Source organism: Loxodonta africana, chromosome 4 (assembly GCF_030014295.1).
Source record: "Loxodonta africana isolate mLoxAfr1 chromosome 4, mLoxAfr1.hap2, whole genome shotgun sequence".
Classification (NCBI taxonomy): Eukaryota; Metazoa; Chordata; class Mammalia; order Proboscidea; family Elephantidae; genus Loxodonta; species Loxodonta africana.
The window spans coordinates 139,390,096-139,414,369 of NC_087345.1; the positions used below are offsets into that span (position 1 = coordinate 139,390,096).

The 24,274-nt window shown below is 36.9% G+C and overlaps 1 protein-coding gene across 5 annotated transcripts in view; it reads left to right on the forward strand.

The window, feature by feature from the left end:
• Nucleotides 1-24,274, forward strand: part of WNK1 (WNK lysine deficient protein kinase 1) — a 163,113-nt gene that overhangs the window by 31,786 nt on the left and 107,053 nt on the right. For all 5 annotated transcript variants that reach the window (XM_064284758.1, XM_064284759.1, XM_064284760.1 and 2 more), the window contains exon 2: nt 22,003-22,175. In XM_064284758.1, the coding sequence (XP_064140828.1) occupies nt 22,003-22,175 (173 nt within the window). The remainder of the gene's footprint in view (nt 1-22,002; nt 22,176-24,274) is intronic.

Here is a 24,274-nt window from a genome sequence, read left to right on the forward strand (position 1 = left end):
ATCTTGATATATTGGTAATTTAACTGACATTTCAGCATCTAGCTGCATTACCCCTGTACAGGTGCCCACGGTGTTCCACCAAGTCATACATACAAATCTTTCATTGCCTATACTGCCATCAGAGTCATTTTATGGAACAAAATTTCATGTTTCATATTACTTTTCATTGCCTAAAATTACCTTTTCCTAACTAACATGGAAATTGAGAATGACATTTTGTGTTGTAGATTCTAAGAAGGCCTGCATTGGAGAAACCTGTTTAACTTAGCCTTACCAGCATTTTCTAAATGCATTTGGTACTCTTCGATTACATGTCTTTTAACATCTGCCAGAGCAGTGTTTTATATGACAGCATTTTGGCAAATCCTGGCCTGCAAGGTGAAGTCTGAACTCCTTAGGTCGGGATTTTAGTCTTGCTCCAATCGACGTTTCTATCTCATCTTCTCTTGTACACCGACTCGAGAACGCTATTGAGAAGGTACTATTAGCTTAGACATGGTAAAGATCAAGAACACATTTTCTGCCTTTAAGTTGCAAATAGTCCACATTAAAATGGAGTGTGAAAAGTCCTGTGATAAAAGTATTATCTGTTGTACTCCTGCTGTGATAAAGTGTCTTCTAAAGCACACAGATCTCAGGATGCTTTTGGATGCAAGTAGCAGAAAATCTAACTTTAAGTAATAAAGATTTATAATCTTCCATAAGAGGTAGTGCCGGTCCAGATAGATTGATTCAGTCTTGTCTTCAGAGATCTCTCTGCCATTCTCAGCATGTATTTCAGACTAATACCCCTTATAGTTGCATTCCTAGGAATCATATGTATCCTGGACAGCATCCAGCAGCAGAAGTTTCTTTGAGACTGTCTCATGCCTCACTGACCAAGGTTGTGGTCCATGCCTATCCTAAATTAAGTACTGGAACTGGAGCCTCTGTGATTGGCTTAGGACAATCATGATTCACTCTTTTGGACTGGAGATGAGCCCTGCCTTTCCTGTAGCAACAGGATAGGTACTTCAAACCAAGAAGAGATTATGGTTAGCTGGAAAGCAATCACCAAGGCCTGCTACTTAACTCAGTGTTGAGGGCTAGGGAGGTAATAGAGTAAAAGGAAACAAGAAACTTCTTCGATAAAGTGACTTCTGAGCTGATGTTTGTGGACAAAGGGAGGTTAGTAGGGAGAAAGACTTCTCATCCTTCTTAAGCCATTAGCACTGTTACAGTGGGCATTGTTGCTTCTGTTTTCTTTTTTAAGAATAGTAAATGTGTTTAACTCATTCTCAGGAATCTGTCTTGACCTTCTGTGTATGTGTGTGTAAAAAGCTCTATCATACTTAAATATCATTCCATATTTAAAAGAAATATATAGCAACCAGTTTAGTTGAATGGAACATGTTCTGTGAGGTAAGGCCTTTAAAAGAAACTGCTAATCACTGTTTAAAAGAACAAAAATATTAAAAAAGATTTTTTAATTGTACTTTGGATGAAGGTTTACAGAGCAAACTAGTTTCTCATTAAACAATTAATACACATATTGTTTTGAGACATTGGTTGCCAACCCCACAACATATCAGCACTCCCGCCTTCTCGACCCTTGGATCCCTCATTACCAATTTTCCTTTCCCCTCCTCCCTTCTGTCTTTGCCTCTGGGCTGGTGTGCCCATTTAGTCTCATTTTGTTTTATGGGCCGGTCTAATCTTTGGCTGAAGGGTGAACCTTCAGAGTGACTTCATTACTGAGCTATAAGGGTGTCTGGGGGCCATACTCTCGGGGTTTCACCAGTCTCTCTCAGACCAGTAAGTCTGGTCTTTTTTTCTTGTGTGTGAGTTTGAATTTTGTTCTACATTTTTCTCCAGCTTTGTAGGACAAAAATCTTTTGATGTTATCCTATTTATCAGTTTTTTTTTTTTTTTTTAATTCTGGGGATATTATGAGTTTATTTTACAGCCTAAGTATAATTTTGTTTAGTGTTTTTTTGTGTGTGATAAAATATGTATAACAAAGTTTGACATTTTAACCATTTTTAAGTGTTCAGTTCGATGATGTAGTTACATTCACCATGTTTTGCTATCATCACTATCCATTTCCAAAAGTTTTTATCACCCCAAACAAACTTAGTACCTCTTTAGCGACGATTTATTCCCTCCTCTCCCCAGCCCCTGGTACCCACTAACGAACTTTGGTTACTATGGTCTGTATGTATTTGCCTATTCTAGATATTTATCCTTTCGTGCCTTACTTATTTCAGACGCATAATATTTTCAAGGTTCATCCATGTTATAGCATGTATCACAATCCTCTTTCTCTTTACGGTCAAATAATATTCCATTGTATGCCTGTATCATATTTTGCTTATCCATTCAGCAGTTGAGTTGTTTCTACGTTTTGGCTATTTTGAATAATGCTGCAGTCAGCATTGGTGTGTACCTATCTGTTTTGAATACCTGCTCTCAAGTCTCTAGGGCATGTACATACCTAGAAGTGGAATTGCTGGGCCATATGGTATTCTGTGTTTAACTTTTAGAGGAACTGTCAGACTGTTTTCCTTAGTGGCTGTACCATTTTACATTCTTGGCAGCCATAGATAAGGGTTCCAGTTTCTCCACATCCTCACCAACATTTGTCAGCTTTTGTGTTTGTTGCAATAGCCATCCTAGTGGGTGTGCCATGGCATCTCATTGTGGTTTTGATTTGCATTTCCTGAATGACTAATGATGAGCATCTTTTCAAGTGCTTATTGGCCATTTGAATATCATCTTTGGAAAAATGTTTATTCAAGTCCTTTGCCCATTGTTTTTCTCTAAATTTTATTTATTTTGTTGTTGAGAACATACACAGCAAAACATATACCAATTCACCAGTTTCTACATGCATTCTTCAGATTATGTAGCCATTCTCACCCTCCTTTTCTGAGTTGTCCCTCTGCATTGATGTAAACTCATTGGTCTCAGGTTCCTATCTAATCTTTCCAGTTGCTGTTGTCAATTTGATCCCGTATAGATAGTTCTTAAAAGAGCATAATGCTCAAATCCTTAGCCCATTTTTTAATTGGGTTGCTTGTCTTTATTGTTGAGTTGTAGAAGTCTTTTTTTTTTTTTAATATATATTCTGGATATTATACCCAGTGTTTATTCTCTCTCCTCCTTTTCTCTGCCCCTCCCTCTCCTCCCTCCTTTCCTTCTTTTCTCCCTTTATGGAATGAAACTTAAGTATATCTTTTGTTTCTTTCTGCCTGATCTTATACCCCTAGTTTTAGAGATGAGATGTAGAGGTTCAAAAAAATTAAATGATTGGTTGAGATCATTTTGTTAGTAGATCTGGGTTTAGAAGCCAGGTCTTCTAGGGAAATGAATTGCAGCAGTAGTGAAAGAAAAAGGGAAATGTGCTCTGCTTAGATTCTAGAGATACTTTTCTTGTCTTTTATGATCTCTCTAAACCCAAGAGAACCTTATATTTTTAAAAGAGGGATGAAACTGTTTTTGTTAGGATTGGTGGGTTATTTTAAATTTTGTGGATGTCATAGTGTCACAGCATATAGCGATTAAGTAGCATACTTAGAATAGAAATCTAGAAATGTCAGTAACAATTTTTCCATATTTCTGTTTTTTTAATGAACATATAATAAAAGTCTTTCTTGTAACTTAGGGAGAAAGAGATGATTACCACATGAATAGCAAGGCCCAGCTGGAAGTTTTCATGTGTACGCACAAAATTTCAGTGGTATCAGAATATTTGCTATAAATAGTGGTTTTCTGTAATACTGTGTGAAAAGAACTTTTTGTGCAATATTGTCTTGTGCTTTCTTTAATAATATTCTCTTCCTGGTTTACACTTACACTTGCCCAAGAGGCATTTTTTTTTTGAGAGAGAGATTTCTTTCTTAAAAAGTTACATTTCGTACTGAACCTATTTATTAATGATTTACTCTGTGAAAGATACTGAAGGAGGCAGATAAAATTGTGTTACAGCGTACTTAGCATAGGACATTGTACTTAAAGTATACTAGTTGCCATCAAGTCAATTCTGACTCATGGTGACCCCATGAGTGTCGTAGTAGAACTGTGCTCCATAAGGTTTTCAGTGGCTATTTTTCAGAAGTAGATTACCAGGCCTTTCTCGCAAGGCATCTGTGGTTAGCAGCTGAGCACATTAACATTTGCACCACCCAGGGACTCCCACTTAAAGTATATAACACTGTTATGTACTATGATTGATATGTCAATTCCTGATAAATTTCCGTCTGTTTATAACCATTAACCTGTTGCCGTAGAGTCGATTCTGACTCAGCAACGCTATAGGACAGAGCACAACTACCCCCATAGAGTTTCCAAGGAGCACCTGGTGGATTCCAACTGCTGACCTTTTGGTTAGCAGCCACAGGTCTTAACCACTGCGCCATCAGGGTTTCCAATTAGAATGTATATGTATATATAAAATCTTAAATTGGGGGAAGATGTTTTTTAATCTTTTTATATCTATGGTGATGTAAGTCTTTTATTAGTCTGGTTTTAAAACACTTCATTATACCCCACCACCCCAAGCCTCAAATGGAAATGGAGTTTTATATTCTGTTCGGAACCTGTAGCCAGAGCGCCCAGAATGGAGGAGGGGAATGATGGGATCTCTCAGTACACCACATGTCTGCCTGCCTTTCTTCCCCACTTAGACCTAAGGACAGGAGCTTTCTTAGTTGCCTTATTAATACCTAAACACTGCTACTCCCATATCTCCAGCCCCCCAAGAGTGATTGAGCTTGTCAAGGAAATGTTTTCTGGAGGAAGAAATCAGCCACACTGAAAGGGATAGTTGTAGGTTGAGGAAGAACAGAGGTTTGAAGGTGAGAGACCTTGATGCAAAACTGTAGACATTAGTATGTGTTAGTTCTGATTAATAAAACTTCTTGTCTCATTTTGTATTGTTATTCCTATAAGAAAAACATAAATAAAACAGGAATATATTTACTTTAAGATTAAAACCATATGTAGATATTTACAATGAAGCCTGAAAGTTTCTGTATGCCCCTGCTTTCACGCCTTTGGTCAGAGACAGTCATGTTTGTGTATGCTTCCAGTTGTCTGTCCATGCATTTTACGTAAATACGTGTTCATATTTCCAAAACATTATATAAACGTTGTTCTGTGATGTACTTTTTTGCCCTTAACTCTAACTCATGGATATGTTAATAGGTCCAGTGAACTCTGAGGACAAGATACCTGGTTTGGATTCAAATACCAGCAAGTTGTTTAGCCTTTGTTTTCGTATGTAAAATGAGAATAATGATACGTCTACCTTGTATAGGGTTATTATGAGGATCAAATGAGACTACATATGAACTCCTTAGCATGGTAAATAGATACTGGTAAACTAACACATGGCAGCTGTTACTAATAAGCAAAGGAATGGCACTTCTATATCTTTGTCTGTTTTTGATACCAGGTTAATAGTGGTCTAATAGAATTCATCCTCTTCTATTTTTTTAAAGCACTTGTGAAGGATTGGTGTTAATTCTTTTTTAAAGGTTTGTAGAATTCACCAGTGAAGCCTTCTGGGTCTGGGCTTTTCTTTGTGGGAAGTTTTTTTGTTTTTTTTTTAAATTAATTCTATTTCCTTACTTCTTATATTCAGATATTACTTCTTAAGTCAATTTCTGTAGTTTTTGTCTTTTTAGGATTTTTTTTTTCATTTCACCAAATTACCTGATTTGTTGAGATAGTTTTTCATAGTATTCTAATAGTCCATTTAAATTTAATATGATATTTGATGCAGTTTCTAGCTGTTTTCTCTTTGTTTCATTTATTTTTTGTTTTTTCTCTTTCTGCCTTTTGGGTTAATTCAGCATTTATATTTTATTTCCAACATTGGCTAAATATGTATTCCACCCTTAATTTTTTTTTAGTGGAGGCTCTAGAGTTTATAAATATACATTTTTAATTATTCAGAGTCTGCCTTTCAAATAATTCTATACCCTTCATGAGTAGTTTAAGTACTCAATTTATCCCATTCTTTGTATTCTTTTTGTAATATGTTTTTATGAATTAGAGGAACCAGAAAAAGTACAGAAGAGAAGAGAGGGAAATAACTTTATAATTGGAAAGAGAAAGGGGAACATAGTGAGATTAACAAAGGGTATAATCAGAATTCTTAATGAAATTTGAAACTCTGCTTAAAATTTTATTATCAATTTCAGAAAACTTAAATGTTAATAGTGCCTGCTTATCCTAAGAGGCCTCCCTAGCTGTCCTGTTTCCCAGCTTTTATTCCAATAAAATTGTTTGGTTTTAAAAAGACTTCAGAGGATATTTTTGGTCATATTCATTTTTAAACAAATATTTTTCCTTTCAGGAATCCTCCCAGATAGAACTAAATATCTCTTTCTGTCTCTTTATCATACTTTAGTGTTCTTCTAGTATTGTGTTTTTCTTGTATTGATTGTATAATCCTTATTGTGATTCGTGTATTCCTCAATTACATAATGAACTATTAAAGGCTGTATTATTATTTTTATTTTTAACATGCACATAGGTTGAACAGCATTTATTTAGCTAGAATTTAGTAACATTTTCACACCTTTATGATTACCTCCTATATAAGGCAAGCATCAGTGGTTTTCATTCACAGTAGTAATGTAAAATTTCCTTTAAAAAAGAAAATTTAAGTTTTGTAAATAGATGAATTTTGAGGGAAAATTCAGTTAAAAAAATATTTTGATAATGTAGTAGCAATCCTAAATGATATGTAGATGACTGGAGTTTCAGAAGGTTTCAATGGCAACTTAAAAAAAAAAAAAGGCAGTTACTTTAGAAATAGGAGTGCAGAGAAAGAGATAAGCATAGCATGTGAGAATTTGTCTCTGTTTTTCTAAATTTAAACCTAATTTTTATTTGTTTGTATTGTCTTGTCTTCCTCTCCATATGGAAGATCTGTGACTACATTTCTTAGTCCCTCTTTATTGCTTTAATGTTGCCTACTTTTACATAATAACATCGCTGCTTACCTGTTTTGAGAGTTTTTTTTATCTTGATTTATTTTTGTGATTTCCCTGTCTGGGTTGACTTCTGATTGCCCTGCCCACTGTTCTAGTCTTGGGTTGATACCTGATATTATTGATTTTCTAACCAAAGAACACACTTTAGTATTTCTTGTAGTTTTGGTTTGGTTTTGACGAATTCCCTAAACTTCTGTTTATCCGAAAATGTCCTAGTTTCACCTTCATATTTGAGAGACAGTTTTGCTGGATATAAGATTCTTGGCTGGCATTTTTTTTTCCTTCAGTTTTTTATGAGTCATCCCATTGCCTTCTTGCCTGCATGGTTTCTGCTGAGTAGTCCAAGCTTATTCTTACTGACTCTCCTTTGTAGGTGACTTTTCGTTTATCCCTAGCTGCTCTTAAAATTCTCTATCTTTGGTTTTGGCAAGTTTGATTATGTCTTGGTGACTTTCTTTTAAAGTCTACCTTATGTGGAGTTCGATGAGGATCTTGGATAGATATCTTCTCATCTTTCACGATATCATGGAAGTTTTCTACCAACAAATCTTCAACAGTTCTCTCTGTATTTTCTGTTATCCCTCCCTGTTCTGTTACTCCAATCACTCATAGGTTATTTCTCTTGATAGAATCCCACGTGACTCTAGGTTGCTTCAATTTTTAAAATTCTTTTATCTGATTTTTCTTCACATATATTAGCGCCAAGTGCTTTATCTTCAAGTTCAGAAATTCTGCCTTCCACTTTCTCAGTTCTGCTCCTCTGACTTTCTATTGAGTTGTCTACTCCTGTAATTTTATTGTTAATCTTTTGAATTTCTGATTGCTGTCTGTCTATGGATTTTTCTAGCTTATTAAATTTTTCATTATGTTTCTGAATAACCTTTTTTAATTTCTCCAACTACTTTATCTGTGTGTTCCTTGGCTTGTTCTGTGTATTGCCTCATTTCCTTCCTGATGTCTTGAAGGGTTCTGTATATTAATCTTTTGTATTCTGCTTCTGGTAATTCCAGGAGGGCACTTTCATCTAGAAGATCCCTGGATTCTTTGTTTTGAGAGCTTGTTGAGGCGATCATGGTCTGTTTCTTTATGTGACTTGATATTGACTGTTGTCTCTGAGCCATCTCTAAGTTATTTTATTAGTTTATTTTCTGTTTGCTTACTGAGTTGTAGCTTCTTGCTTTGTTTTGTTTTGATATGCTCACATGGGTTGCTTGAGTGAGCTAGCTTGATTATTTTCGCCTTTGGAGCTCTGACGTCCTGTCCACAGATGACTAGAGTTGTTATCAGGTATATCAGTCTAGGAGTCCATTCACTTTTCTTGTATGAATTCAGCTCAGGTGTCCAGCTAGCTGAGCATCAAGTGTGTGGTACAGGGTCTGTCCTACAGTCTTAGAGGGGCATGGGTGATTGGTGTAAGTACCGGTATCTGGTTGTGGCAGGGTGTCACACTCTGAACAAGGCAGGCGGCTGAGAACCAACCCGAGTGTCTCTGAGGAAACCGTGCCCCTGTTCCCTAGAGCGTACAGGTGGTGGGTTCTGCAGACGGACTATGTGCACCCAATGTTTTTGGTTGTAAGGACTCGGGGGTACCAGTTATCCTTGGACCCCTGTTGCGGGTGGATGGCCATCAGTCCTTAGGCCCCTGATGTAGGTAGGTGAGGACCCTGTTTAATAGGCAAAGCAGTGTCAAACATCAAACACCCATCTCTTCACCGCACAGCTGAAACAGTTGTAGTCTGCCAACAAGGGCCTAGTCCCCTGAAATAGGCCCACACAGGTCTGTGCAGAGGGGAAAGGTACTCAAAGTCCATGGACCGTTTATGCCTGGACAGGAGCAGCTTCTGTCCTGAGCTCCCCCAGTTAGTGGAGCTGGCAAATTATCTTTTTCCCCAATTGCAAATTTATTCCTTCTCCGAGACGGGGAGAATGGCTCTAGGTGCTCAACAGGGCCTATCTCAGGCCCAGGGAAATTAGCCACTGAAGCTGGTTTGGGAGTGGAGGGGGGGAGGGGGAGGAGTGGTAGAATATAGACAAGTACTTAGCATTTGCTGAGAGCGCTGTTCTTCTCTGGTTCTGGATATGTGAGTAGGCTGTGTGGCTGGCCGCTTCTCCCTGAGGAAACTGTGGCTGAACGCTAGTAACAGCCCCCCCCCCACCGCCCACCCCACCGCCACTCCTGGAATGGCGCCTGAGGCCTCCCCATGATTCAGGTCTGGTAACTCCTCTCTGCTTCTGAACCATCTCTTCCTCCCCCTGCCCCTCAATTCGTTTTCTAATCCTGCCTCTGATGTTCAGGGCTCCTAGCTTGTCATAAATGTACTCGTTTCACTGTTTTTTCTTTTTTTGTTGTTGTAAGAGGGCTCCCCGGAAGCATCTATCTATTCCGCCATCTTGGCTCTGCCCCCTGCATGTGAGAATTTGGACTTGGAATTTGGATTTGATGTAATAGCCATTGAGCAGTGTTTTCCAAAGTTGCTGGACGTAAGAAGCCTTTTCCCTAGGTTTTGGGCAGTGCAGTAGAATCCTTGTGTAACAAGTGCTCCTGGAAGATTCTTTTAATTGGGTAAAATTGGTTAATTCCACCTTCGCTGTTTTTGAGCAGAGCAACTGTCATGATATAAATAGGGTTTTGGGGGAACATCTGCATCCAGATGTTGAAGTGGGAAAAAGATAATTAGGCAGTAGTTGATTTGATATGAGGTAGTTGTACCTTTTACTAGTTTGCAACAGTCAAAATAGGAATTGGGAAAAGTTCCAAATTTATTGCTTGGTGTAGAGCTAAGGAAAAATAGGGAAATTGAAGTGGATAAGCTGTTTGGTGGAAGAAAATTTGTAGGGTTTGACATATGTTGAGTCTTTGGTCATGAGATATTCAAGTGGAAATGACCAGTAAACATTTAGAAATATTAATTTGAATTCCAGAATTAGTAACATATCATCTTAAAATTGTCAGACCTCGTCAGGCATGAGGATACCGTGTTTATGCTGAATATAAAACCCTGCTTAAACCAAAACCCAAACATGTTGCCATCAAGTCGATTGCGACTCATAGTGATCCTATAGCACAGAGTAGAACTGGCCTGTAGGATTTTCAAGGCTGTAAATCTTTACCGAAGCAAACTGCCACATCTTTCCCCTGTGGAGCTGCTGGTGAGTTGGAACCGCTATGTGTTCGATTTAGGAGCCAAGCATATTAACCACGGCCCACCAGGTTTCTTGACTCCTCATTACCCCATTCTAAAAACTTTTTTCTGTATCAATTGTAGAGTAGCTCTGTCTCTGTCCAAAGTGTAAAATTTCCTTCCTGTTAAAAAAAAAAAAAACCGGTGCCGTGGAGTCGATTCCGACTCATAGCAACCGTATAGAACAGAGGAGACTCCATAGGGTTTCCAGGAAGCGCCTGATGAATTCAAACTCCCAACCTTTTGATTAATAGCCAAATGCTTAAACCACTGCACCACTGGGGCCCTTTCTTTCCTATAATAAGCAATAATTTCTCCATCTTTATCACATCCCCATCCATATTCAATTTCCCTTCTGTTCCCTTTTTTTCTTTTGAAAGTTTTCGCGTGAGATCTTATCTATAATAGTTGAAGTTTAACCCTATCAATTAGTTGCCTTCACTTTCAAATTTATCTTATTTTGCTGAAAAAATTTTGAATTTATATGAATGCATAGGTATTGTTCTGAGTTTTGGTGTGCAGTGGATACTCTAAGTTATTTAGTAAAATAGTTTGACATTTTCTGATAGGACTAAATGTGTTTCTTTTTGATTTCAGGTACATTTCTAAGTATCTGCCACATTTTTAGCATTAATCTAAAGCTTTCTGTACGTGCCAGGTTCTAGATATTTTGAAATTCTGTTGTAGTTTTTGTGCCTCCAAAAGAGAGATTTGGGGAGACTCTCTTAGGCTTGCAGTTTACATATTTGTGGCCCAGATTTGGGGAGTGAATGAAGAGGGTTCAATGAATAGAACCTATTGAGAAAGCACTCCTGTGTCTTTTTCTTGTGTGAAACAAATTATTTTTTTTCTTGCTGCTTTGAAACAGAAAAACTTTTTGTAACTAAATGAAAGTACAAACAAAGATGATCCAGATTGGGAGAAGGGACTGATGGGAAAGGAGTAAGTTAGAACCACCATGTTCTTTTTTTTTTTTAACCTTTTGATGACCTTCTTTGACTTTCTGAAACAGGTACTATTTCAGAATAATATTTAGAAGGCTTCATGGAGAAGCAAAGGACACAATGCCATATTTATAATGCTCCCCTAAGAAGTTACCACACATTTTCACCTATTGAGAAAAATGTAACTGATGGAGACTATGAGATCGACCCATTTCCATTTTTAAGTGTACCAAATGGGAAGGTCATAAAGAAATCTGCAGTAAGAGCTTAATCTGCTGAATTGGCCACATAAAATTTCCAGGTTTAATTTTCATGTTATATCTTAAACCACCTTAAGGGACACTTTTATTTTTGTTTTTGTTAATAGCTAAAAATTTTTGCATAAGAATCATTATTCTGCCCCATTAGTTATTTTTCTACCTTTTCCCAAGCCTTCAATCTCTAATTATTCTGAAATTATCAAGAAAAATAAAAGTTACGTATAGTTAAAAAAGGGCCCTGGTGGTACAGTGGTTAAGAGCTCGGCTGCTAACCAAAAAGTCGTCAGTTTGAATCTACCAGCCACTCACTGGAAAACCCTATGGGGCAGTTCTCCTCTGTCCTGTAAGGTTGCTATGAGTCGGAATCAACGGCCACAGGTTTGGTTATGGTATAGTTTAAAAAGCTAACAAAATACTTTTTTCCATCCTCTTTGAGTTGTTACTAGATTACGTAGGCTTTGTCAGAGATAGATATGCTAGAGTTCATTATATGAGTACTTTCTTTTAAAATGCAGAATACTTAAAAAATTTTTTTTTCCTGTAAAGGATAACCGAAACTCATCTGCACTGGAAAGCAATGCTTCAAAATGTACTCTCTGCTTGAAGACAGTATATATTTCTATATCCCAATATCTCACAACAATTAGTATCGTTTTGAAAGATGGAGTAGATGTCCACGTCTTTGCTGAGTCAGTGTGGTGCAGAAAATGATAAGGAGGGAGGACTCAAATACTGACCTAAAATATTTTAATCAAGGAGTTCCAGACACCAATTCTCCACCCATATTTTGATATGTAAACTTACCATAGGTGGCATTAATTTAGCAGTAAAACTTTGAATATTGCAAAAAATAAAATGCAACAGAAGTTTAAATATTGACAAAAGGACTATACCTTTTCTGGGTATGGTTGTTAGGTTAAATAATAAAGTGAAAATGTCAGGTTTAGTTAATGAAAACCATTCTCACATTTTCAATCATACAATTAATTGGTTTGGAAGGTTTCTTTCTTGAACAAATAAAGAAGTGAGCCACAGGAAGGGATGGGATTGCTACCTTAAAAAAGTGCTGAAATATGAGGTATAAAGGGAGAGAAAATGCCTATTAGAGGATGTTTAAAATGAAATAACTTCTTAAAAGCAAGGAAGTGAAGTTGTGGAAATTGCTGTAAAGCCATTGTACCAAATACTAGCATTGTTTTTCCACACACAAGAAACTACATCAGCAAATAATCTACTGAGCACTGTTACTTGGATGGTACTGAGATGAACAATTGTTTCAGTTGTTGTTCTGGTTCCCCACCCCCTCCTTCCCCCAGTCTGGAACTGTGTGCATTGTGGGAAGTCATGTGACAGTGATTCTTGGTTTTGTTCGTTTAGCCTTTGAAAACAATGTAGGTGGAAAGGAATGAATGAAATGAATAGAGTGGGTTAGCTTCCTTCATTTCTAGTTTATACTGTAGGTAATGAATGCTGTAATTGGGGTAGTGTATCAAGCCCCCAGCTCTATAATGCTGGGCAAAGGTACTAAAAAAAAAAAAGCAACAGTGGTTAATCTGTTTAAAATCTCTTTTGATACTTTTTTGGTCATTGTCATCATGATAATTTGATTGACAATTGGTAATATTTAAACACTACAGGTTCTTCTTGTTTTAACCTTTAACTGTAATTTAGTACTTAGTCCTTTCAATGATGCGTAGTTAATAACAGAAACATCAACATGAGCCTTCTAAGAAAATTGGTTTTAGAAGCATTACAAAAATTTTAAGATATGATTGTGTAGTATAGGGAGCAGAGTATGAGCTTAGAATCAAATCTTTATTTAACTCTTGGTTCTGCTTTTCATTTACGATATTTTGTCTGTAATATGGACAAAGTGGGAAACAAATTGTTCAAGGGGTATGAGTTGGTATGTAGAAACCAGTTAGTAGATTATTATTGCAGGAATCTAGGGGAGATCATGATGGCTTGAAATAGGATATGGCAATAGAGAAAGGCATAAATAAATTACTTTGAGTAAGTTTTCAACAGGAAAATTTACACATCTTTGGTACTTTAAAGCATTTTTGTAAACTTGTAATTGTATATATGGTAGAAACAATCTTAAAGTTGATTTTAAATTGTAACTAAAATTTTAAGTAATAAGTAGAGTGATTTATACTATAAAGTCTTACTTCACATCCAGTGACGGTTTCTGGCTGAAATTATGTATCAGTTGAGAGAAGACATTTCATGATTGAAGGTGCAGTACGTCTTATAAACTATGTAAGAATTCCCTATAGAGAGAGAAAATTTTTCAGACTTCATATTTGAACAACAGTGATTGTATTACATAATTCATATTCACCCTTTTGCTATTAAGTACTATATACTACATAATTCTGTACAATGTATACTCCAAGTTCAGCTAACAATGATGTATTTTCCCGTAGTTTTAAACAGTGGGTGAATACATTCATAGTATTTTTAAAAATTTCACAGGTCACCATTAATAATAGTTTCTGAGCCCTTTTACCTCCAATCTATATCGTACATTTCCAAGTTTGCCTTTACCACTATATCCAGATTGTTATGGGCTTTGAGTATTTTGTGACTAGAATTGTGGATACTTCCATGTTCATGGTCTCACTTAATCCTTAGAGTAACCTGCTGATACAAGTTCTTCTTACTTGGCTAACTTCAGCTTGGGCACACTTAAACAGAGTTGGGTCTTTTGCTACGTGCTCTCACAACATCTAATTTTCCCTCACTTCATTAGTTCTTACTAAAATTAAGGCCTCTTCCTTTTATACCATGAGGTCTAGGATAGCAGAGACCTTGTCTCTGATATTCATCATATCCTGTTGTGTGACACAGGGTATACAAATGTTTGTTAAAATTTAAGGAAACATTTAAGAAGATGCACAATAATCGCATGTTGTATGGTATACAAAATCATAAGAGCGCTTATCAAGATAATTAAGAGTAGATTATATGTTAAAATATAAAAAAAACTTTAAAACATTTAAATACCACTTAATGGTAGGTTAAAAAATAAATAAATAAAAATGACAACCAAAAAAACCCCAAACCTGTTGCCATCGAGTCGATTCCAACTCATAGCAACCCTACAGGACAGAGTAGAACTGCTGCCTCATAGGGTTTCCAAGGAGTGCCTGGTGGATTCGAACTGCCGACCTTTTGGTTAGCAGCTGAACTCTTAATGGTAGGTAGAATATCATAATTCATTTGTCTCATGTGATTACTGTCTTCTAGTTGTTTTGAGGCTGAATTAAGTTTTACAACTTTTCTAAAATAAAAAACCAAACCAAACCCATTATTGTTGTTTGTGATATTTATTTAATATTTCCTACATCTTTTTAGCTACAACAAGAACTTGTTGCCATCAAGTTGATTCTAACTCATAGCAACCCTATAGGACAGTAGAACTGCCTCACAGAGTTTCCTAGGCTGTAAATTTTTACGGAAGCAGACTTTTGATTAGCAGCCGAGTGCTTTAACCACTGCACCACCAAGGCTCCCTCTTCCCACTATAGAATACCTGATATTTTGAAATTAAAAAAAAATTGTTTTATTGCAGTAAAAATAAATATAACAAAATATTTGCCAATTCAGCAATTTTTTACACGTAGAATTCAATGACATTGGTTATGTTCATCGTGTTGTTCAACCATCACCACTAACTGTTTTCAAATTTTTCCACCTTAACAGAATCTCAGTGCCCCCTAAGCAAAGACTCCTACCTACCCCTGGTAACCAGTAGTAAACATTGGTATTTGTTTATTTGCCTGTTTCATGTAAGTGGGATTATATATGATTTGTCCTTTTTGTGACTGACATTTTACTCAACATAATGTTTTCAAGGTTCATCCATGTTGTAGCATGTACCAGGACTTCATTTCTCCTTATGATTGAGTAATATTGCATAGATGTGTATACCACATTTTATTTGTCCATTTATTTGTTGGTGGTGAAATTTTTTATTAAAATAGCAACATCAACCTATCCTTTTAAATGCAGAACTAAGTTTACAAGGATGTAAGGATAATCTCCAAGGTCTAGGGACTTAAAAGAAACTAAAAACCAGAACGGGAAAAGTGTGAGTTGACACTAGGACTTTTCTGAGTTGCCCATCTTGTAGAAACCCTTTCAAGACTCATTATTTTCTCCTTTGAATTTTTTGTTGATACTATGTGTTTTCACTAATGGAAGGCATGGTGATGAAAGGACCAATTCAGAATTTCCATTATGAGTTTTGGGTTTTGATACCCATTGTGTGGAATCCCATATGTCTCAGTGGATGGACCCTGGATGTAGTAAATACTAATTATATGAGTCAAGGATTAAAAAAAAATTTTTTTATGTTTTATTTCATGAAAATTTGCAAAACATGAAGGCACCTGACAATGACTGCACATAATTTTTATTCTTCTTCCTTACTGTAAAAGCAATACTTATAGCCCAAATAAATAAAGCAAAGGGATGTTTTCTCATGCAAATTAGGACTGCAGTATATTTTTCATTACTGCAAAAGCAGTTTTTACAGGCCAAATAAAACTAAAGAATTTGAATCTCAGGAAAATTACCACTACTATGTATTCTTCATCATACCGGCAGCAGTACTAACAGCTAAGAAGCAGAAACAGCTGCCCTGGAATATTGCATAACTGCTCACAGAGGTTCATTCCACCTGCTCCACCTGCTACAGGTGGAAACGGTGATTGAGCCCTAAGATTGAATGTGGGATAAGAATAACTTATAGGCCTTCAAGACTTTTGAAAAGTATCACTGCAATGCATTATTCCTTTTTGCAAAGAAGCTAGAAAAGCAGGGAGCCAGTAACACCTGGAAACAATGAATGCTGTCAAGGAGAAAATGACCACTATGACTGAATGAAGACTTAAGAGTAGCTTATTGTGACAACATAGTAACTGGGAAACATAGTGAGGAGGCTTATCTTGCAGAAATAAAGACAAACTGTCAAAAATTTAGAGAATTCACACATCCAGGAGTTATCACCTAAGACAATGCTCAATCTACACAAAAATGAGGCCCCAACTCAGGGTTCTTGAGTTTCACACATTTCAAAAGGCACCCACATTGAGGCTAAATGTGTTAAAATCAGGCTACCACCTTCCCAAAGAACTCCAGAGTCATAAAAAATAGCTGGGATACTCTATATCCCACAGGTCACAAGAAGGTCTTAACTAAGAGATGTGGCTTTGCCATCTATCTGAAGATAGATGAATTCTCAAGCCCAAACAGGTATTGGAACTGAAATCCAATAAAGTCAGTTTCCTTGAAATGCTTCACCTTTAGTGAAAGGACAAACTAGAAAAAAATTCACTCCCTGAGATTGAAAAGACAAGGAAGCTTGTCCAGGTGAGCAAAAAAAAAAGTTTGCCCTGAGAATTCATAATCAAAGACTTGTATTCACACGTGTATAAGATTCAGATTTAAACTTTTAATGCATGGAGCAGTGGCTTGGACTAGTAATATCCCTGGGGCACCAGACAGAAACAAACTTAGAGGCTAATCAGAGGGATACATCCACAGCTATGGCTATACAGGATTCTCACAGACAAATCACAGTTTAAGAGAACTTTATTATCCAGTATTATAAATTACATGAGAAACAAACCACCATGAACCAATGTCAGCGTCCAAACAATAGATAAAATTAGATCCCCCAATACCGCAGGTTAAAGTGGTATTGAGTTCAGCCTCTATATTAAGTATATCTTTAAAAAGTTAAACGGACTAGAAACTATTAAAAAAATATATGTTGTGGGGGACAAAAAGGATTGATTTGATAAAGACCAAATAGAATTTCAAGAAATGAAAAATACATTGAAATTAAAAACTAAATGACCAAATACTATCATCCTTAATTCATCTGACGCCAGATACTTTGACTTATCCTTTAGTTACCTGTTCTTTGGGAAAGATAAGTTTTAGGAGGACCCAGGATAAAATAGCTCTCCTGCCTTGGATCTGGATCTCAGTGGATAGACTGTGTAACTTTTTGAGTGAGCAGATGGTTGGGGGTTGGGAATAAAAGTGATATAAAGCACTGTGAAGGGGCTTTGTGGAACTCTGAGTGAGGCCAATCTTATAGTAGCAATTTGGAGAAGGAGCTGAACCTAAAGAGGGAGGAAATTTCAAGACAACTGGCTTATGCTACAGTTTCTACAATATAAAAATAAAAATTGTTTCATTGAAAAAAATTTTTTTTGAACATAAAGTTGGGGAGAGTGTTGCAGGAAATCTTTTCAGGTAGGAGTTATTTTAAAGCATGTAGTAATTAAGAAAACTGGGATTAGTGCAGGAGTGCATTGGAATAGAATATAGAATCCAGAAATAGAACTACTTATATGGAAATTTGGATTTATGACAGAAGCGAAGAAAGGATGTACTATTTATGAAATAGTATAGGGATGTCTTACCAGTAAGTTCCCAAATGTGGTAAACAAAACAAATTTGTATTTAAAAAAGGAAAAGAAAAAAATATGGCCTAAGTGTCTACTGAAAACACAAACCCCCTCCTCCATGGAGGAAAAGATAAATTGAAATACATACATCTGTAAATCAAAAGAATTCATAAAGAAGGTTAAAAATGAAAACCACAGATGGAGAAAGAGTATTTGTAACTTATAAAACCAAAAAAAAGTTGTTGTTAGGCGCTGTTGAGTTGGTACCAACTAATAGCGACCCTATGTACAACAGTACGAAACACTGCCTGGTCCTGTACCATCCTCACAATTGTTGCTATGTTTGAGCCCATTGTTGCAGCCACTGTGTCAGTCCATCTCGAGGGTCTTCTTTTTGGCTCATCCTCTACCTTACTAAGCATAATGTCCTTCAGAGACTGGTCCCTCCCGATAACATGTACAAAGTACGTGAGAGGGAGTCTTACCATCCTCACTTCCAGGGAACACTTTGGCTGTACTTCTTCCAAGAGAGATTTGTTTGTTCTTCTGGCCAACCTCAGTACCCAGTGCCATTGAGTCGATTCCGACTTATAGCGACCCTATAGGACAGAGTAGAACTGCCCCATAGAGTTTCCAAGGACCAGCTGGTGGATTTGAACTGCCGACCTTTTGGTTAGCAGCTGTAGCACTTAACCACTACACCACCAGGGTTTCCGTTCTTCTGGCAGTCCATGGTATATTCAGTATTCTTCACCAGCACCATAATTTAAAGGCATCAATTCTTCAGTCATCCTTATTCATTGTCCACTTTCACGTGCATGTGAGGCGGTTGAAAACATCATGGTCAGGCACTTGTCCGGTCCTGATGCCTTATTCTTCATACAGTCCAGCTTCTTGGATTATTTGCTCAGCATACAGATTGAATAGGTATGGTGAAAGGATACAACCCTGACGCACACCTTTCTTGACTTTAAACCGCACAGCATCCCTTCGTTCTGCTCTAACAGCTGCCTCTTGGTCTATGTACAGGTTCCTCGTGAGCATGATTAAGTGTTCTGGAATTCCCATTCTTCGCATTGTTACCCATAATTTGCTATGATCTGCACAGTCAAATGCCTTTACGTCTTCAATAAAACACAGGTAAACATCTTTCTGGTGTTCTCTACTTTCAGCCAAGATCCAACTGACACCAGCAGTGATGTCCTTCGTTCCATGTTCTCTTCTGAATTCGGCTTGAATTTCTGGCAGTTCTCTGTTGAGGTACTGCTGCAGCCGCTTTTGAATGATCTTCAGCAAAATTTTACTCGTGTGTAACCAATGATATTGTTTAGATAATTTCCTCATTCTATTGGAAATGGTCATGCATTCTTTGTTGGAATGGGCGTGAATGTATATCTCTTCCAGTTGGTTAGCTAAGTAGCTGTCTTCCAAATTTCTTGGCTTAGATGAATACCTCCAGTGCTGCATCCCTTTGTTAAAACATCTCAATTGGTATTCCATGAATTCCTGGAGAATTGTTTTTTGCCAATGTTTTCAGTCCAGCCTAGACTTCTTGGTTCAATACCATCAGTTTTTTATCATATGCTATTTCCTGAAATGTCTGAACTTCGACCAGTTCTTTTTGGTATACTGACTCTGTGTATTCCTTCCATCTTCTTTTGATTCTTCCTGTGCCCTCAATATTTTGCCCGTAGAGTCCTTCAGTATTGCAACTGGAGGCTTGAATTTTTTCTTTAGTTCTTTCAGTTTGAGAAATGCTGAGTGTGTTCTTCCCTTTTGGTTTTCTAACTCTAGGTCTTTGCACATTTCGGTATACTTTGTCTTCTCAAGCCGCCCACTGAAGTCTTCTGTTCAGCTCTTCATCATTTCTTCCTTTCGCTTTAGCTACTCTTAAGTTCAAGAGCAAGTTTCAGAGTTTCTTCTGACATCCGTTTTGGTCTTTTCTTTCTTTCCTGTCTTTTTAATGACCTTTGCTTTCTTCATGTATTATGTCCTTGATGTCATCCCACGACTCGTCTGGACTTCGATCATTAGTGTTCAGTTTGGCAAATCTGTTCTTGAAATGGTCTCTGAAGAACTCTTACAAATCAGATAAAGAAACACAGGGTATGATTGGAGCAATGGTAGCCTTCATAAACTTCTTGTGGGAGGGTAAATTGATACATTCCTTTTGAAAATCAATACTTCAGTGTCTGTGAAAATGTTATATGCTTTAACCTATGGTCCAGCAGTTCTACTGCTAGCCATGATGTCTTAATTATGTAGTGCTGCCATAACAGAAATATTACAAATGAGTGACTTTAGAACAGAAATTTATTTTCTCATAGTTCTAGATACAGGTCAAAAGGGTGTTGACCATATCAGTTCTTTCTGTGGGCCACTCTCTTTGTGTCCAGTGTCTTCGGCAGTTCTTGGCATTCCTTTGCTTGTAGATGTGTCCTCACATGACATCTGTGTGTGTCACTGTGTCTCTTTACTCTTTTCATAACTCACAAGTGATTAGGTTCAAGGCCCCACCTTCCTCTGGTATAACTTTATTGTTGTTTTTGTTAGTTGCCATCTACTCAGTTCCAAGTCGTGGCAGCCCGATGTGTGCAGAGCAGAACTGCTTTATAGGGTTTTCAAGACTGTGACATTTGTGAAGTAGATCGTCAGGCCTGTTTTCAAAGGTACCTCTGGATGGGTTTGAACCACCAACCTTTTGGTTAGCAGTCTGGTGCTTAACCATTTTTGACACCCAGGGACTATATAAGCTCATTAACATGACAAAAACTCCTATTTCTAAACATGTTCGTGTTTACAGATTTAGGGGTTAGAATTTCAACATGTATCTTTGGTGGGGGCAGGTGCACAATTCAGTCCATAACACTTTATAACCTAATAGATGTTCTTAACATTATTTTGTTCTTCAGATTCCTTTTGGCATTCTGGTGCAGGCTAGAATAATAATAATAATAAAAAATTAAGTCCATCTAACAAAATATATAGAATTACAATGGAAACCAGTTCTATCAAAGTTGTTATAAAATTCTTTGTGTGTGTGATTTAATACTTTTTGTTGTTGTTTGCTTTTTTTACTAATGTGTACTGATAAAATCTAGTGGAAAGTTTAATAGCTACCATGTATTTTCAAAGTAATGATGAGTTTAAATGGTTTCTTGAGATATCTGCAACCACTATTATGTGATATGAAAGTATCTGAGGTCTTCTGGTGACAAATGCCACAGGTGCTGCTGGTTATTACTAGGTGTATACATTCATAATTGAACCAAATACTAAATTTCAATTAGGGATTAATGAAAAAGATGCCGACTCTTAGCCACCCTGTAAGGATGGGTTTCCAAAGCTTGTAAATCTTTGTGAAAGCTGTCACATCTTTCTCCAGTGGAGTGACTGGTGGGTGCGAATCGCTGACCTTTAGGTTAGTAGCCAAGCGCTTAACCACTGCACCACCAGGGCTCCATTGGAGGTAAATAGAGGACTTTATATCTGTGGTGTTTAGTTATTTAACTGTGTGATGGACATATTGCTTTATTATATGCCTAGAATGTTGCATGAAAATATAGATTGCATGCTTTGAGATAATATGCCTGTTTTTATTTTAATTTACAGAATAATTCAGAGTTTGTGTGTATGAGATGTTGTCAAGGGAAGGATAAAAATTAAGTGCTTTACCCCCTTCATCTTTAATAAGTGGATTAACCTATTAAGTACCAGGTACTTTAAACGTGGTGAAAGCATACTTAGTAGGTTACTTATTTCTCACAACAATCCTCTAAGGAGATGGTATATACTCATAAAGGAAATTCTAACAGGGTAAAAATGGAACTGAAATTTTAGATCTTTTTTCTTCCAAAATCCGTTATATTAAATTGCTTATCTCTAGCAATAGGTGACTTTTTTTGGAAGAAGCAAGTTAATTGCACCTTACAAAAATAAGACTCAGGTTCGCGTTAACAGTAATGCTACTAAAATAATCTCAAATGTGATTTTATGACCCAGAGCTTTGTTAAACACACTTTTGCCTGTTCTCACGCTCTGATGACAGCCTGATGAACTGTTATTAATAATTCGAATGTTATATTCCTGTTTTGTTTCAACATTATTGATCAGTACCGTTTAGTAAATGTTTAGCATCTAAATCTAACTACGTGACTGGTGTTTTATTACTTTAAACTGGATTCTGTTTTTGTTTGTGCTTTTAGGATCGAAAGTTAACAAAGTCTGAGAGGCAGAGATTTAAAGAAGAGGCTGAAATGTTAAAGGGTCTTCAGCATCCAAATATTGTCCGATTCTATGATTCTTGGGAATCTACAGTAAAAGGAAAGAAGTGCATTGTTTTGGTGACTGAACTTATGACATCGGGAACACTTAAAACGTAAGTGTGTCAATAAATATATTAAAATTTGACTGAGAAGAAGGGGGGATTTGATTTTTCTTGTTTCAGACCCCAGTGTTTTCTTTTGCTGTTCAGCCTTCTAGGCAGGGAGCAATCCCTCCCACCATTAGTATATTGCACATTTTCCAGCCCACATAGTTCTGTGTATAAAGTGAGTTGATAATTATTTATTACAAGTATTGAAACGAGAGGTTGTTGCAGAATAAACCTAGGTATCTTAAGCCATACTGATTTGTGTTTCTAAAATTGAGTGACTGTAAGGGATCAGAAAGCAAATGACAAGGTAGCCCTCTAGTGGTTAAAATGAGGTTTAAGCTTATTGAACGAAAATTAAAAAATTATTTTATAACCTTGTTTCAGGTGTTTTTTGCTACATCTCTGCCATTGTTGTGTCAGGTACTTACATTAATACATTGTGATGGTTATTACAAAATACTTGTAGTTCCATTTCCCATAGCATCAGAAATTGAAGGCAAATCCTAATCTCTTTTAAGGAACCTGACAAAGATCAAATGTAGAAATTTCCTGTTCTCTATTATAGAATGCTTAGGGGTAAGAGTTGGAGTATGTCTTTGTAATCCCAGGTCTGTTTGTGCTCAGAGAGGAAGCTAGTGTAAATTATATGGTATAATTTTTTTATTGCACAGGCACTGGAGTTTTAAAATTTGTCACTGTGATATATGTTTATTCTTTATCACTTGCATTAAAGAGCAGATTCTGCATCTCCTGAATGTATGTATTCACTGGTCTATACCCTTGAGTGTTCAAGATTAACGTGTTGAAAGCCAGCAGATCATTTCCTCCCTGCAAATCCTGATTTCCCTACCTAACTGCTCTAACTCTGTTTATGGCAGTACCTTTTTCATAGTCATCCAGGCTTGAATTCTACAAGCCAAGTTTTGATTTATCCTTTCCCCCTACACCGACTCATGCTACAAGAATTGTTAATTTTGAAAAATATCTCTCATCAGTCCAATTGTATTTCCCACTGCTGTTATCTTATTTCAAGTGTTCGTTGTCTAAAAGTTTCACTGTCGTCACAGCCTGAGAACAGGCTTCTTAGATTTTTAGCTCCCTAAACAATCCCTTTTTCCTTAATGGTTTAATTTACCATCTGTATTCTGATAACAGGAGCCCTGGTGGGGCAGTGGTTTAGCACTCAGCTGCTAACCGAAAGGTCAGTGGTTCAAACCCATCGGCCCTGTTCTGTGGGAGAAAGATGTGGCAGCCTGCTTCTGTAAAGATTTCAGCCTTGGAAACCCTATGTGGCAGTTCTACGCTGTCCTACAGGGTCGTTATGAGCCAGAGTTGACTCGATAGCAGTGGGTTTGGTTTTCTTTTTTCATTCTGATAATACCTGAATCACTATTTCTGTGCTCTTCTCCTGAGTTCCGAACGTATGCGTATACTGACTACTATAGATGTCTAAAAGAACTTCTAAGTCAACATGAGCAAAACTAAACTTCTCTCTTGTAGTATCCTACCTCTAGTCTTCCATTCCAGCAGACTTTGCCTTTGTTTCTTCCTTTTGTAAATAATGTTCTAATGTGTTTTTGGTGAAAATTTACATAGTAAAGGTTCCCATTTCACAATTTCTATAAAAAATGTTTAGTGACATTAGTTATAATTTACAACGTTGTCTTTAATTGTGTTCTGTTTCCAACACTCTAGTTGCCTTGCCCCCTTATCTTCTCATCTTTGCTTTAGAGTAATTGTTGACCTTTTGGTTTCGTATAGATAAATGGTTTCTTAGTAGAGCACCATACTTAAACGGGTAATTATCCTTTATTGTGTGTGCCACTCTCATTTTGCTAAAAGGTGATCTCAGGATAGCTTTGGTTGAAAGTTTAAATATCATCTCAGGGCAGTAGCTTTAGAGAGTCCTCTGGTCTCATCTGGCCCACTAAGTCTATTTTTTAAAAAATGCCATTGAGTCAATTTTGATTCATGGCGATTCCATGTGTTGCAGAGTAGAGCTGTACCCCACAGTGTTTTCAAGGCTGTTTTTAGCATTTAGTCTTCCAGTTTTGTGGGATACAAAAACCAAACCAAGCCCATTGCTGTCAAGTTGATTCCGA